At 37.7% G+C, this 15,260-nt stretch overlaps 1 protein-coding gene and 1 long non-coding RNA gene across 2 annotated transcripts; one reads left to right on the top strand and one right to left on the bottom strand.

Annotated features, from left to right (window-relative positions):
• Positions 1–3,794: 3,794 nt before the first annotated feature.
• LOC138633227 (uncharacterized) lies at positions 3,795–5,828 on the top strand. Its single transcript, XR_011311862.1, has 3 exons — positions 3,795–3,863; positions 5,177–5,233; positions 5,648–5,828. It is a non-coding gene; the product is annotated as an uncharacterized lncRNA (long non-coding RNA).
• A 3,777-nt stretch (positions 5,829–9,605) lies between these two features.
• LOC138633166 (uncharacterized) lies at positions 9,606–14,049 on the bottom strand. Its single transcript, XM_069719244.1, has 5 exons — positions 13,789–14,049; positions 13,249–13,620; positions 12,325–12,384; positions 11,936–12,203; positions 9,606–9,681 (listed from the first exon to the last, which is right to left on the bottom strand). The coding sequence occupies exons 1-5, from the start codon at positions 13,988–13,990 to the stop codon at positions 9,606–9,608; spliced, it is 978 nt and encodes a 325-aa protein (XP_069575345.1). The 5' UTR covers positions 13,991–14,049.
• Between the last annotated feature and the right edge of the window lie 1,211 nt (positions 14,050–15,260).

The following is a 15,260-nucleotide window of genomic DNA, read 5'->3' as shown; positions in this document are numbered from 1 at the left end:
AGTCAAAGTGAATGTTTGTGCCAAATGTTAAGAAATTCCCTTGAGGCGTTTATGAGATATCGTGTTCATGAGAATGGGTCTCCTTTGACCCCCTAAAATTTAATCAGTTCATCCTTGGTGCCGAGGGAATCTTTTTTTTGCCAAGTTTGAAGAAATTACCTCAAGGTGATCATATTTTTTTTAAACTTTATTTACATGTTCGTTTTAGTGTTTGTTGTTTGTATTGTGTTAATTGTTTGCTTGTTTTTTCTACATGCCCTCTGTGCTGCACGCTCGACTCAGCAAATACTCTTTAAATGCTGCTTCATGTTTTTTTCTGTTACGTGCTGCGCTTTTGCAGGCGCAGGCTTCCATTTTGTTTAAGGGGTCAAAATTCGTCCCGTCGCTTCCTTCATCGACTATTTGCTGCATTTATATTTTCTTAACGCTGCTTAATTTTGCTTTCGTCACTTTAAAGATATATTTCTCTAACGTGTACAGATTCATTGATGCTTCATCAGGAATTGTTGCTCGTTCCCATTTTCACTCACTGTGGTTTTATCTTTAACTCTCTGTTTGTTTTTGTTCTGACCTTTCGAGAATTCCTCCTCCATCATCTTGTTCAGGGACTACAGATTAAAATGACTCTGGAGTATTTACAGTTTATTCTCTGTCCCTGTCAAATAAACAAGTACAAATACAAATACAAAGGAAAACGACCGAGAGCAAAAGGAGACCAGAATCCTCGTGAAGTACGTTTATATATGGGGACTCTTTACCCCACAAATTATGTCCAAAGCAGAGGTGGTGTGTCCTCAAAGCAAAGAAGAAAGTGAGGGTTTAAGAGAGTGGATGAAACTTCACAAAAAATTTAAAGTTATGACCTTTATTTTTATTTGACATTGACTATTTTTCCAGTGTAAACATTGACATTTTAAGTGTCTCTTTTTTATTTTTATTTGCTGAACTCAGCGGTTTCCTGAAGAAGGGATCTTAATCTCAGTGAGATTATTTGAGTGAATAAAGATAACGTACAGGATAGAAACAGATGTCTTAGATGTTTGCGATTATTGATGTAAAACAATGTGAGACAAGTCAGTGTTAAAGTCGAGGAACTTTAACTCACAAACTTCTTTTCTCGTCATTCGGATATTTTCATGCTTAAATCGCTGATCGTCAGAAGATAAGAACGTTTTTTTCTGCGATGTTAATTTAGATCATCAGATGTGAGAGGATGAATCACGTCGGTCTGAATGTGTGTCACCACCTCCGGGTTACACAAGCAGACCGAGTGGAAACATGCAGCTGTGTGTGTGTGTGTGTGTGTGCGCCCACTTCCACTCCACCTGTTTTCCACTGGCAGTGTGTGTGTATGTGTGTCTGTAATTTTAATATCTATATTTGTTCCTTAACACATAGAACACAGTTTAAGATGACCTTTAGACGACTGATATTTAAATATCAACATGGTTTTATCTGCAGTTTATATGTTTCTTTTGTTATTTGTGTAGCTGTGATTTGACATTTATGATCATAAATTAGTGGATCTTCACAAGCTTACTTCACACAAACTCACACCCAACACGTGCACAGCACAGAGGTCAGAGGTCATCTTTTAAACCTGGTCGGCAGGAATTCATCACAGTGGAAAAGTGGCTAAAAAACTCCAAAAAGCCAACATACTAACTAAAAACATGCTGCTGTGAAAATGGTTTCTACTAGTTCGCAACATTAAATTTAAGACTTTTGAAGATCTTTTTTTATTTAAAAAAAAAAGAAAAACACCCTCTTAATAGTGAAAGACTGACAGAAAACCAGCAAACGCAACAAGGTTTAGTTCTTCTTGGTTGTATTGAACAGTAATCAATTGGTTATAATATGACCTGAGCCAGATGGATATTTGATAATTCATAGATGGATCAACTCATTAAAAACACTGAAAACAAATATCAAAGGTGCTTTTAGTTTGAAATTTTAGTGTCCCGCCAGCATTTTTCTATTTACTGGTAAATTGACTGAAAGACAGTCTTTCAGGCTTGTTTTCTGTGTGGTGGTGCAGGTTGTCGGTGCAACTCTGAGTTTAACTAACAACATAAAAAATTTTTTTTTAAAAACTGTAAATAATGCTGCCGAGTTAAATTTAAGAGGTTTTAACATCTTCTGAGGACTTTTTTTTTCTGGAAAAGGTTTGATATTTGTTATAGTCCAAAGTTGAAACAATTTGATTTCGTGCATCGGAAAATCGATCTGATCTGACAGCTGGAGAATCAGTGAATGTAAATGTGTCATGCTGTTTTAATAACACCAAGACCAGATTAAAGTGAATTCAGGAGTTTCAACCGTTAGTGTGATTCAAGTAGTCAGAGTCGGCATTTAAACAGGAAAGGTCAAAGGTTAAACGTGAGGCGTTGCCTTTGTTTTGGGACTGAACAGTGCTTTTATTAATTTTTAAAAGCGGCAATTAATATTATTATTGAGCTGAAATAAAAACATGAACAAAGAGGAGAAATGAGTGAACGGGTCCAAATCATCAAGTTATTTGATTACTGGCGTTACATTTATTCTTATAGTGGAAAATAGAAGCAGTGATAGCTCCCTGTCTTGAACACAGACGTGTGCACCATTGTGGTGAGGATCGAAACAGCCCCTAACAACGATGTTATCGTTCACTTTAATATTCTTTTGCTTCTTTTGTTTATTGCTTGTTTATAAATAACCTCAATAACTTTGTGATATCAGTGTTGTTTTCTGTTTTAGGGGGAACCACCAGCAGAAGGGAGCTTCAGTGGGAGAGCTGTAACAGAACGATGGCCCGTCCGCATCATGTCGGACTTCCTGTTCAATAAATTCACACAAACAGGTTGAGGTGTTTGAAGCCTGATCCGGATGTCTGGTGTACCGGCCTGGATTGTTCCTGTCAGCGCGAGCAACATCAGATCGGGTAACACGGTCTCAAACATTTTGATTTTATGTTTCATCTCCCGCCACTTCTCTCCCTGCAGGAGAACTCGTGTTCAACGTGTTCATGTGACACGGACATGTCGGTCTTTTTCAATAACAGTGAGGTGTGACGTGCACGAATGATCCGAGAACGCAGGAAAACTTCAGAAGTGCTCAAATAAAAAACACATCACAAGGTTAAAAAAAAAAAAATCTAAAACCACCAGCTAAGAAGAATTTAAGAATAATTGTCATAACAAGGACGACGGTGGTTTTTCTGTGTCGACATCATTTTCATCCCATTCCTATCTGTTAAAGAGTGAAAAGTTGACTTTCATACTTAAACATATGAAGCTAAGAGACTATAAAAGTCCACTTTATGCTTTATTTCTCATTATACGGCTAGTTAAGAGCAACACTTCATTTAAAATAGTGTTCTTTTCTGAAGAGGGTTTTACTTTTCAGGGATTTAAGCTCATTAACAAAAACTTTAACAAAGAAAACAAGTAAACAAACAATGAGGGCATAAAGACACATAAATATAAATATTGTTTATGTCTACATGTGAATATCTGTCAGTTTTATCACTCTGTAAAAGATGACACACTTTATAAAGGTGTAAATGATTAGTTGTCATCCTGTGGGTGGTGAATGGTGGGGAGAGGGGGGATTGTATCTGCAATCTGATTGGCTGATGCTGCTGCTGGAAAATCTTCTGCCTCACTGTTTCCACAGGATGTGGTGGAGCTGCGTCACAGACGAAGGCGGCGGCGGTTCCTGCCTCAAAGCCTGCTGGGACAGGATGTGTGTGTGTGTGTGTGTGTGTGTGTGTGTGTGTGTGTGTGTGTGTGTGTGTGTGTGTGTGTGTGCGTGTAGGCGGGGAAATCGAGGTCAGGCGGTGCTGAAGGTGAAGACACGTCGTCAGGTGTGGCCTCAAAATCAGCGTGAGAAAACCGATCAGACGCCCCAAATATATACCGGGCCCGAAGCGGGTCGTGCGCGCTCTTGTTCTGGTGTTGCAAAAATACAGAAGCGCTCATTCAGATTGCGTGTTCAGGTGTGACCGAAGAAGCAGGTGGACTCACAGACATCTGCTCCGAGGCCCCGAAGCCACCAGGAGACCTCAATCCTCTGTGCATTTTAATTTCATACCACATTGATCTTTGAGTTTTATTCTCAACCTCCAATCAGATTGTTCTCCATAATATGAGACTTTTTAAAAAAAAAATTATAATTGTCACTTTACACTTTTCTGCAGAATGAAACGAGGCAGGAAGTGACTTTAGAGGGAAAAAGAAAATATTAAAAAGAGTTTTTATGTTATTATGACAGTTTCCCTGTTAGTTTTGTGTATTATTGATGTTATACTGCTAACTCTCAGTTATCTTATCATTTATATATCAATGATTGTTTCAAGTCAGGTGAATATAACTGAGATGATGCATCTCAGTATTTGAAATCCTAAAACAGGAAGAAGCTTTACTGAAGTCAAGTTAAAGATTGTTACAAATCTCTGAATATTAGGAGATTTTCTTTAAGTAGATGATATATAGGAAGAGAAAAAAAAATTATCATAAAGAATCAACATCGGTTGTCAACTCGCCTTTTGTTTCTTTTATGAGATGTCTTTCTTCAGTAAAAGGAGTGACATCACTATGAAAACATGTTTCATTGCAAGTAAAAGTCCTGCATTCAAATTATTTAAAGTACACAAGTAGTGTCAACAGAATGGAGCCTCTTTAAAATAGAGAAAGGAGTCATTATACAAAATGTCTTAATATAAATATAAATTATCATATTTAAATTGCTTTATTGACATGTCCATGTGAGTGACATGTGGTTTGGGGAATATTTTCATGGTGTCATGTCCAAAGTCCATTTGGATTCCCATGTGAAAACTTTTCCAAATATTTACCCCATGTTATCATATGTTGCAACATGGTTTAAACATGTGTCCGTGTCATACATGTAATCAACATTTGTCCGTTGTGAGAAAACGTAAATAAATAGAGTGGAGTAAACAGTAGCAGGACACAGAGAGTAAAGTTCAAGTACCTCTAAATTGTAGTACAACATACTTGAGTAAATGATGCTACATTCCACCTCTGATTTTCTTATAGTCAAATATATTTGTCGTTTTTTTCCTGTTTTGTTCATTTCTATCCATTTTTTTCTGTTTTCTTTTTTGGGCCCCTGAAGAATCCTGCTGACTTCAAGTGTGATGTACAAAACAAATGACAGCTTCATTATATTTCAGAGACCCGGAAACCAACCAGAAGTCGCCGGCTGCCTGATCCACGTTTCTGCAAGCAAGGTTGATCAAAAACTCAACTTTATTTAGTAAAAAATGCACCAAAACAAAGAAAAGTGTTGCATCAAGATTAAAAGAAAATATGTGCTCATGTTGGAATCAGTTGAAATTAAACTTTAATGGTGCAAAATCACAAACATCTTTGCAATTAATCAGATTTTAGAAGTATGTTTTGTCCACTGTGATCAGACATCAGATCATTTTTACACTTGTCCTCTCTGTTTATATTATTATTTATTTTACATATTTCTCATGTGATTGTCATGCTCTGAACTCCCTGTAAGAAAACATTTAGAAATATAAAAATCGTCATCAACGTTTGACCTGGTTTTTTTGCATCAGATCCGTCTGACTGCGCAGGCGTGACCAGAAGAAAACATCATTTGTTTGTTGGTTTTGTTTGTTGTTTTTCTGCAGCTTCACCGCTGACAGGAAGTCAGCAGCATAGGCAGGATGAGGTTGAAGACGAGAGAGAGAGAGAGAGAAACGAGGCTTTGAGGTCGACAAACATCCGTCAGCAGAAGAAGAAAAAAAAAAGTCGACCTCACAATGTTTCCAACACGAGGGGTGAAAAAAAAAAAAAAAAAAAAAACAAAAAAAAAAAAACTGCAGCTTTCAGGAACTTTGTATCTGCAAGAATATAATCAGAATAAAGCATTATATTATATATTTGATGTATAAAAATATTAAACATTTGGTAAAACTTTACTTCCTCGTTATGGAGCTACTTTCATCAGTGTGAGTCCACTGGGGGCGGGGGGTGGGGTTCTAGTTAACAGACTTATAAACACTGATTACAGCTACATTATCATCTCATTATTACATGTTTAAATGCAAAATATGTTGTCAAAGACATTTGTCTCAATGCTTTTAGTCACTTTTAAGAATACAATTCTTCATTCCCTTATTGTCCAGTGAAAACCATACATCTTCAAATTTGTCGACTTTGAGTTTGAATGTTTCTAATAAACTGAAGTATGAAATGTTCCTTAATTGGTTGAGAATTTTTTTTTTTTTTTTTAGGATAAATAAACTATTTGGCATCCCTCTTGCTTTTGCTGGGAAACTGTCACAAAGCCGACTGAGCTTTATCGCAGCTTGTGGACTTTTTAGAGATTTGTGGTTCTCTCAAGAAAGCAAAGCTACAAACACATGATGATCTTACAGAATATAAATTAAACTACAAAAAACAGTTGAAAACTTCAAATAAGCACAGCATTAAAAATGCATCAGTAATGCTGCAGAAATATTAGTCAAAAAGCATCCTTTATAACAATAAAACACTGATAAGTACAGTTACAAACTTTTACTCAGGTCAGGTTTTGAATGCAGGACTTTTATTTGCAGTAGAGTATTTCCACAGTGTGGTATTAGTACTTTTACTGAAGTAAACTACCTGAATAGTTCTTATCTGGGTCATATAGTGCAGTAATCTTGGTTAATTTACTTGTGCTTATGCTCAAACAAGAAAGTTTAAAAGGTACAATATTTGATTTGATATGTGATAAATATATTCAATAGTTTAAATATTTGAATTTGTTGAATTCAGCAGCAGATCAGCTCGGACTCATTTCCCTTATCACTGATGAAACCAGAGCAGGAAGTCGTTGTATCTGAGATGAAACTGATTACTGATGTGAGTAGGCGCCACAGCAGCCTGTGCATTACAAACAACATGCAAATGTGCAGACCAGTCGAGTTCCTCCACATCAAACCGGGGAGCCATTTCTTCACGGAGCCTCTTTGTGCACAAATGACTTGCAATCAGCTCAGATACAAACAGTGTTTGTTCATCTTTGAACCAACCAAAGATGAAACTGTCTCTCCGTCCGGCAGCTCAGACCAGTCGACCTCTGAACGCTGCTGCACGTGTGCACCAAATACCCTAAAAAATAAAAGAGGAAATCAGTGATGTCAGTCAAAAAATACACAATATATAACCCACACCAAATGTTTCTAACTTCTCATCACTTTTATTTCAGGATGGAGGTCTTATTGTGCCCTGAGATCTTGTCATGTGTCATGTGTCCTGTAGGTGGCTCGCTGCAGGCACTTTGATTGCTTTTTAATGAGGCAGCACTGCCATCCAGTGGCTTCTGAATAAACTGCTGCACACAAATTAACAATATGCCTGCATTGTTTGCACTATAATGTCACAATTGTTTTTATTTTTTTGCTTTTGTTGAAATATGTGGCTGCAGGATTAATGTGTTGTTATTTGATTAAACACAAAGAACCTCAAGATCAGACAAATTGATTATGTTCTTCTAATACAGTTTGTTGTACTTTACTTAAATACTACAATTTAATTTCCCCTTCTTCTCTACAATGATTCCGGGAAAAATACTTGTACTTTACTGCATTTATTAACCTTTTTAGGTAAAGATTGCGCATAAAAAAATAAGATAAATATGTAAAGTACTTCATTGTTAAAGAATATACTAGTAGTTTTTGTCTTGTCTCAGGTTTCAGATTCACTAAAGATAGATTTCCCATCTGAACTTCGCAGAACAGTTTGAGTTGCAAAGAAGTCCAACCATTTCACAAACAGATGACAGAAGAGAATTGACGTACAGGTACAGATTTGTTCTTTTCTCTCGCATGAATCATCAAGACCGCCCAGAATTAACTTGTGATCCTTTGAAGGGGCCCGACCTCTAGGTTGGGCATCACTGGACTAAACCAGCAAACCAGTTCCACCTCTAGCAGCTCCCCCTGTGAAATGCTGCTGAAACTCTGATTGCTCCGATATTAATAGTCTAATGATGTGCCATACACTCATTGATCACTTTATTAGGAACACCTACTTCTTCATGCTGTTCAGTCCAGTCAGCCAATCATGTGGCAGCAGTGCAGAAACAGGTCAGGCGCTTCCGATAATGTCCACATTAAAACATGTTGGTTTTGAGTGTTTTTGAGGCTGCTGACGAGAGAGGTCAGAGGTCAGACTGGTTGGAGCGGACAGAAATTCAGACAACCTCTTTAGAGCTGTTCTTGATCAAACCAGTTGATAGATTACCAGTAAACACACAGTCAGCCTGCTGGTTTGGAGGGCCCCGGTTTGTAGTCCAGCCTCAGCTTCACCCTGTTCTTCTAACAGACGGAGTCATGACGCCTTCAGATCCTCTTGGTGATGAATAGCAGGTTTGTTGCTTTTTAATTTGGCACTAGCTCCACCTTGTGGTTTTTCTCAGAAAGTGTTGCACAAAAATCATCAGCAGACTCCTTCATGAGGTGTAAGAATGCTCAATGTTCCTTTCTTTTCAGCTGCAGAGGCATTAAAAATATCTAAAACCTGTGACTGTACCAGAGAATTTGATACTTTATAGTAAATCCTCCCTCTGAAAAGTTATACGTGTATTTTGGCAGCCAGCAGTGACCTCTGCTAGAGATAATGTGTCTGATTAAATTTTCTCACTGCGATGTTTTCCTCCTTGTGGGTTTTTGTTGACTTCAAATTTTAATTAATTAATACTAATAAATTAGAAAATATATGTGTGTTCAAATTCATTGGCTTTTTATGACTCATATATTTAACGTATAGCCTACATATTTGGTTTGGTAATGATTTGGATTTCCAGTCATACAAAGAAAAATCACCCAGTGTCATTTGAACTGAGCCAGAACATACCGTTTAATTTAACCAACATCTTTAAACTTAAAGTTACGAAATATACCTAAGAGTAAAGCTGTCTGTGCACCAGACTGAGATGTGCTGTTGTAACATTACTTTTGGAAACGGGATGCTACGGTGTGTTGGTGGTGACAAGCAGGATTAGCTTTGTAATTATAATTTCCAATTAAATAAAAAATTAAACACACTTTAATCACTGCAGAAAAATATGTATTTTCTAATGGGAGTTGTTGAAATTATGAAAACACTTGGACACTTTGCCTGGCCAAAGGTTTTTCATCAATAATCAGTGAAATGCTGGGAATTGTGGTTATTTATGTTTCATGTTTTTGTGTAACATGTACCAAAAAATGTGTGACAAACCATGTGTGATACAAAATAAATAAATAAAACATTTATTCATTTATTCATATGTAGGTTGATTATTTCATTTGCATTGAACCATTTGATATTTAATACATTTGATACATTAAAAACACTAGAAATGAATTACATTATTGGTGGCTGCGCTGGCCGACAGCAACATGTTATTTCAGTGATAATGAAGATAATAAAAATCCAGATAATAAAAATAGGCTACTTTACACTCAGCATGTCAATAAATCGTTACCAAGGAAACACAAGGAATAGTCAACAATCAATTTTATTCGTGATGTGATTGGCTGATTCATTCACGAGCACGGAAGACGTCACGAGGGTCGTCGCTTGTCGGCCATTTTGAATAAATGAAATGGTTATTTATTAATTTTTTTTGCCGGTTGACCGTTGGTCGGTACTTTTAATGATAAACTCGTGAACGGAGACTCCGGAGGAAGAGCTCTGTCCACCACAAAACCCGATGGACATTTTCCACTTAAAACATTTGAAGCTCTTTCTCGGTGCTCAAAGGCGTTGACCGCTGAGAAAACTCTGGTGAACGTTAACAAGCTGATGGTAAGTTTTCCAACCCACTTATGCCAACTCAAGACTGCGTCACCACTGAGGATACTTGTCCGGTAAGGAGCTTTTAACTCGTGCTGCTGTTTTCTCTATAAAATAAATAAATAAATACTGTCTTTATTGTGTTTGATTTTGACGCTGTACTTCGCCACGTAACACTGAACGTGAGGATCTATTCTAAAGCCGCTACTGCGCACGCGCGCGACAAAGCAGCCCTTGAACCGTTCGTCATTATTATTATTATTATTATTATTATTATTATTATTACTGTATTATTATTGAGATAGCCGAGAAACAGTTACAGACAAATGAGGAATGTTTAAATTAGGCTGCAGCAGTATTTAGAAATTTAATGCTTCAAAATGTAGCAACAGAGACCGCAGACCACGGAGTCCCCCACAGGAGGAAGGAGAAGAGATGGAGGAAGGTCTGGAGGAAGATGAGGAGACGGAGGTCATCATGGCGGAAACAAGCTTTCTACATCCACTGAGAAGGAGTTAAAAACTAGAAAAGTGGCTGATATCGTGACCGGTGGTCACTAACTGAGGACACTTGTCAGGTAAGGAGCATCAACTCACGCTGCTGTTTTCTCTACACATATACAGTATATATATATATATAAAGTACTGTCGTTATTGTGTTTGATTTCGGTGCTGTACTTTGCCGCACGCGGCTTAAAAACAATTCATATAAAAGATAATTTATTTTAAAGCTACTGTGCCAGACTTTTCCTCTACATGTTTTACTTCCACGTAGCATTTTGTATTTTCACTGCCCCAGCAGCTAAAAAAAAAAAAAATGAAAGCAACCCTCTTTGCATAATTTTGGTGATTTAATTATATGCATTACATACAACAGTGAAGTTCCTTTTTAGATTTGGTTGTTTATGTGTACGGACAGAATTTATGATATGCTAGAGAGTCACCATTTCAGTACCCGTACTACCGGACTATTTAGTAGGACAGAAGAAGATTTAGTATTTCCAATTACATAGGATGTGAAATGCAGTGTGCCGAAAATACCAGGATGTCCTACTGGATCCAGTCGTGTTATGATGAATTTCACTTTCCTCTCGTGTATTTTAGTGAATCACGGGGGTCATGAGTCAAGTATCTTATAAGTATAACATCGTCCTGAACACTATCACATCGTAGACTCTGATATGCTCTGATGTAACTCAATGAGAGTTCCATTATTTGCTGCAACAGAATCATATTTCTGTCACTTCAGTTTGACAGAGATTTTTTTTAAATTTATGTTTCTTTATTTTAACATCAAATTTATGTAACTGTCGGTGACATGTGTCAGGCAGTTCCAAATAAGGAAAAGATTGTTCACACAAAGCTATAAGAATCCACTTGGTGGTGCTGTTGTGTAGTGAAAGGGGGAGCTGAAGTGTGTGACTGAGGAGATGCCAGGTTTTTGTACAGAGACTGTGGGTTTGCTGTCACTGTGGGCCTCACAGCACAGTAGTACAGAGCAGAGTCCTTCACTGCAGCAGCAAGGATGATCAGATAGATTTGTTTTTTCTCCACTTTGACCTTCAGTCCAGGGACTGGATTGTTTCCGACTGTTCCTGATGACATGTGCGAGATGAGAAACTGTGGTGGTTTTCCTGGATATTGTCGATACCAGAAGAAATAATCACCAGTTGAGAGTTTTGGGTAATTGTAGGACAGAGTAACAGTGCTGCCTTCCAAACTGGACTCTTCATTGTTGGCTGGATGGAGTTCTTCGCTGCTGACATCTATAGGAAAAAAATTAATCTTTAAGTTAAGGAGCACATTTTCATTTTCTTGTGAATTCACCTGCCATTGAATAGAGCTTAAAGTGATTAATTTGATCTGACTTACCAGTAAATAAACAAAAAAGCAGCACAGACACCACAAACATCATGTTTCAACAAAACTGGCCAATAATCTTCAAACTATACTCTGTAAAGTCCGAACAGTTTCTGACAGTGACAGCCAGACTTCCTTTAACTTTACAGGAAGCCCCTCCTCCTCATGATGTCACGGGGACATCAGTGACAGGGCTTTATGAGTGTGTTCATCTGCCTCTACTTTTTTTTGGTCTTTGTTCCATTGTCAGGACTTCATCGGTGTAAAGTGTTTGCTGTCACTGTGGGCTGCAGAGCACAGTAGTACAGAGCAGAGTCCTTCACTGCAGCAGAAGAGATCTCCAGGTGGAACTTCTTTGTTTGTTTTTCATGTTCAAAAGACAATCTTTCTTTTTTTTCTGAATATTTTGAGATGAGAAGTTTTGGAGATGAACTGGACTTCTGTTGGTACCAGAAGAGGTTGTTCACAGAGACTGAATAGTTGCAGGAGAAATTCACAGTTTCTCCTTCCAAAACAGTCAATACATCTTCAGATAGTGTCAGTAAATCTTCAGAGAATCCTGAAAACAAAGATAAAATAGAATAGATGAAAATATTTATAATGTTCACAACCTCAAAGGAGATTAAAATGTTTCATTTACCATCACGTGCTCCATCTTAATATTTGACTTTCGTTCTTACCAGTTTGAAAGGAGACGATCATCATCCAAATAAAAAGCAGCAACATTATTTCCACTTGTACTGAATGAACAGTAGAGAGAACACTGCAGCTCTTCAGTTCCTAAATGAAGCTTTTCATATGCAGTTGTGTAGCTCCTCCTCTTGCTGTGGTCTGTTTCTATTCAGGCTGATGGAGGTTTTAGAAATGACACTGATGCTGCAGTTATCATCATCCAAGAAGTTCAGACTGACGGAGGAATCTGCAGAAAACTAACCTGAATAAATCAGGAGAGAAAAATGACACAGCATGATGGAGGAGGTTTTTCATGATAGCTAATAGTGATGCGCGGAATAATCGAGAGATTCTTCAGAACTATCATCGATAAAATGTGATTAATATGAGAAGAGTCATGGACACAACAATACAATTTGTGCCATCAATTCCTATCAGAAGTTCCATCTCTGGCTCTTTAGGTTCCAGCTCCAGGAAGGTGAAGCTGCTGCTCTGAACTTGATTTTGATGAAAGATAAGGGAGTGCAAAGATTCAGGAAACAAATTATAGCTTCAGGAGGTGAAGAGTTTCACTGAGATGATCATTAATGGCTCCAAATGCAGACCAAAAAAAACAGGTAGGAAGGAGCAAGTTTTAGGTGGTTCACTGATGAAGGTAGAAAACTGCAGTTTACAGGCAGACTGGAGGTTGACAAAGTCAGAGATAAAAGTCAAACAGGTTATCAATAAAAAAAAACTAAAATACACGGCTGGAGAGGAAGATAAACACACTAAACAATCTGGAGAGGAAGAGACAAAGAACATCCAACAGGGCTCAAAGAGAAAATGTTCAAAAGGTTTTGTCACCCCTGCTGTTGATGATGCAAAGAGTCAGACTGGATGTCAAGATTGGATCCAAACAAATCATCCAAGTTTGTCAGTGTGTCTCCCTCTAGTGGATGTTGTGGAGTTTATTCTGTTGTCTTTGCTCCAAAGGTTTTTGTACAGAGTTTTGGTGTTTCCTGTCACTGTGGGCTCCAGAGCACAGTAGTACAGAGCAGAGTCCTTCAGTTTAGATGAGATGATCTCCAGAGCAACACGTTTCTGTGTTTTGTCGATGTGAGCTGAGAAATCAGAACGAGTTGGATGAATCGATCCATCCTCTGTGATGTAGAGCAGGAACTCTGGTCTGGATGTCTGGTGTTGTTGATACCACTGGATGCTGTTGATATCACCGTCATATTCACAGGTCAGATTGATGTTTGTTCTCTCTGCAACAACTTGTTCAGGTCTGTCCGGCTTTATGCTGTTCATTGAGACCAAGGCTGCAAAATGAGTTCTTCATGTCAGTTAGTCTGAGAGAGACTGAAACATCAAGAGACTCAACAGAGGTCTGAACTTGTTCTTTCATATGTGATCATAATGAGATTCACTTAACAAAATGGGACAAAATACTGTTATAATTAGACATTTGTCTCAGTTTCAACACTCACCTATGAAGTGAAAGAAAAGTAACAACAGGTAAAGCAACATGTTTTCAGTTGTTGAAGTCAGACAGCAGATGAACAAAGTTCTTCTGCAACAGAATGGAAATACAACTAGTCCTGTCTGCTGCACAGCCCTCCTCCTCAACATCAAGCTGACTGTACTTTTAGTGCTGCAGACAGAAATACTCTGATTGGCTAAGTTGAACATTGGTGGGCGGAGCCATAGAAAAACACATTTATGGCATATGTCTGAGAAACAGTTATTCCAGACTGTCTGAAAACATCAAAACATGTCATAGAAGTTTATCAGTGTGTCTCCCTCTAGTGGATGTTGTGGAGTTTATTCTGTTGTCTTTGCTCCAAAGGTTTTTGTACAGAGACTGTGGGTTTGCTATCACTGTGGGCCTCACAGCACAGTAGTACAAGCAGAGTCTTTGGATCTGACATTAGTTCTCCTGTTCCAAAATGAGATATCAAGTGCTCTGGTTGTTTTCCTGGATTTTGTTTATACCAGTAAAACTCATCACTTCTAGCTGCTTCTTTGGAGTAACTGTAGGACAGAGTAACAGTGCTGCCTTCTAAACTGGACTCTTCATTGTTGACTGGAGTGAGTTCTTTACAGCTGACATCTACAAGAAAGAAGTTGAATCATTAAGTTAATGAGCAAGTTTTCACGTCCTGTAACTGAAGAAGCTGTGATCAAAAGATCAGATATGAATGTACCTGCCGCTGAATAGAGCTGAAAGAGATAAATAATAAATCTGACTTACCAGTGAATAAAAGGAGAAGCATCACTGATATTAAAAACGTCATGTTTCAACAAAACCTGCTCACTAATTCTCAAACTAAACTCTGTGAAATCTGAACACTTTCTGATGGTGACAGCCAGACGTCCCCCAACTGTTCAGGAAGCTCCTCCTCCTCATGATGTCACAGTGACATAGTGAAACCAACAGGGTTCAATAAAATAACCACAAAAAACATTTTTATATCCTCAAGTATGTAATTTGAGACAGAATTTTTCTTCTGCTTTACATTGTGGGGAAGAACGTAACAAGCAGAGGAAGACAGTAATTGTTGGTGAATTGATTGATTTAAAAGACAATCAATAAATTTAATTTGTAAATGTTGTCTGAAATAATTTTCGGCTTTATTACAGAGAAAAAAATACAGGACAGATTTTTTTTTTTTTAAATATTCAGAGGGATGTTTATAAGAAAGTTCATTGGTGTATTTTACTGACTCTTATTGATTTCTTATAAAATTACAAAATATTAAGGGAACTATTTTTATTAAAACAAACCATCCAAGTTTATCAGTGTGTCTCCCTCTAGTGGATGTTGTGGAGTTTATTCTGTTGTCTTTGCTCCAAAGGTTTTTGTACAGAGTTTTGGTGTTTCCTGTCACTGTGGGCTGCAGAGCACAGTAGTACACAGCAGAGTCAGACGGATGAAGCTTCTGGATCTTCAGAGGAACTG

The sequence above is a fragment of the Brachyistius frenatus genome, unplaced genomic scaffold, assembly GCF_029030835.1.
Source record: "Brachyistius frenatus isolate BFR_SWC_R1_liver_20210118 unplaced genomic scaffold, ASM2903083v1 Contig_211, whole genome shotgun sequence".
Lineage (NCBI taxonomy): Eukaryota > Metazoa > Chordata > Actinopteri > Embiotocidae > Brachyistius > Brachyistius frenatus.
This window is presented reverse-complemented; position numbering and strand designations above follow the sequence as displayed.

Bases quoted from the DNA above. Each gene is read 5' to 3' on its own strand.
- LOC138633166 (XM_069719244.1), bottom strand. From the start codon at position 13,990: ATGTTCAACTTAGCCAATCAGAGTATTTCTGTCTGCAGCACTAAAAGT. The intron at 12,385-13,248 runs GAGGGAGACACA...CTGTTCATTCAG, and splicing joins AAACTCCACAACATCCACTA to TACAAGTGGAAATAATGTTG. The intron at 9,682-11,935 runs GCAGCCCACAGT...TGGTGGACAGAG, and splicing joins GCTCTGTACTACTGTGCTCT to CTCTTCCTCCGGAGTCTCCG.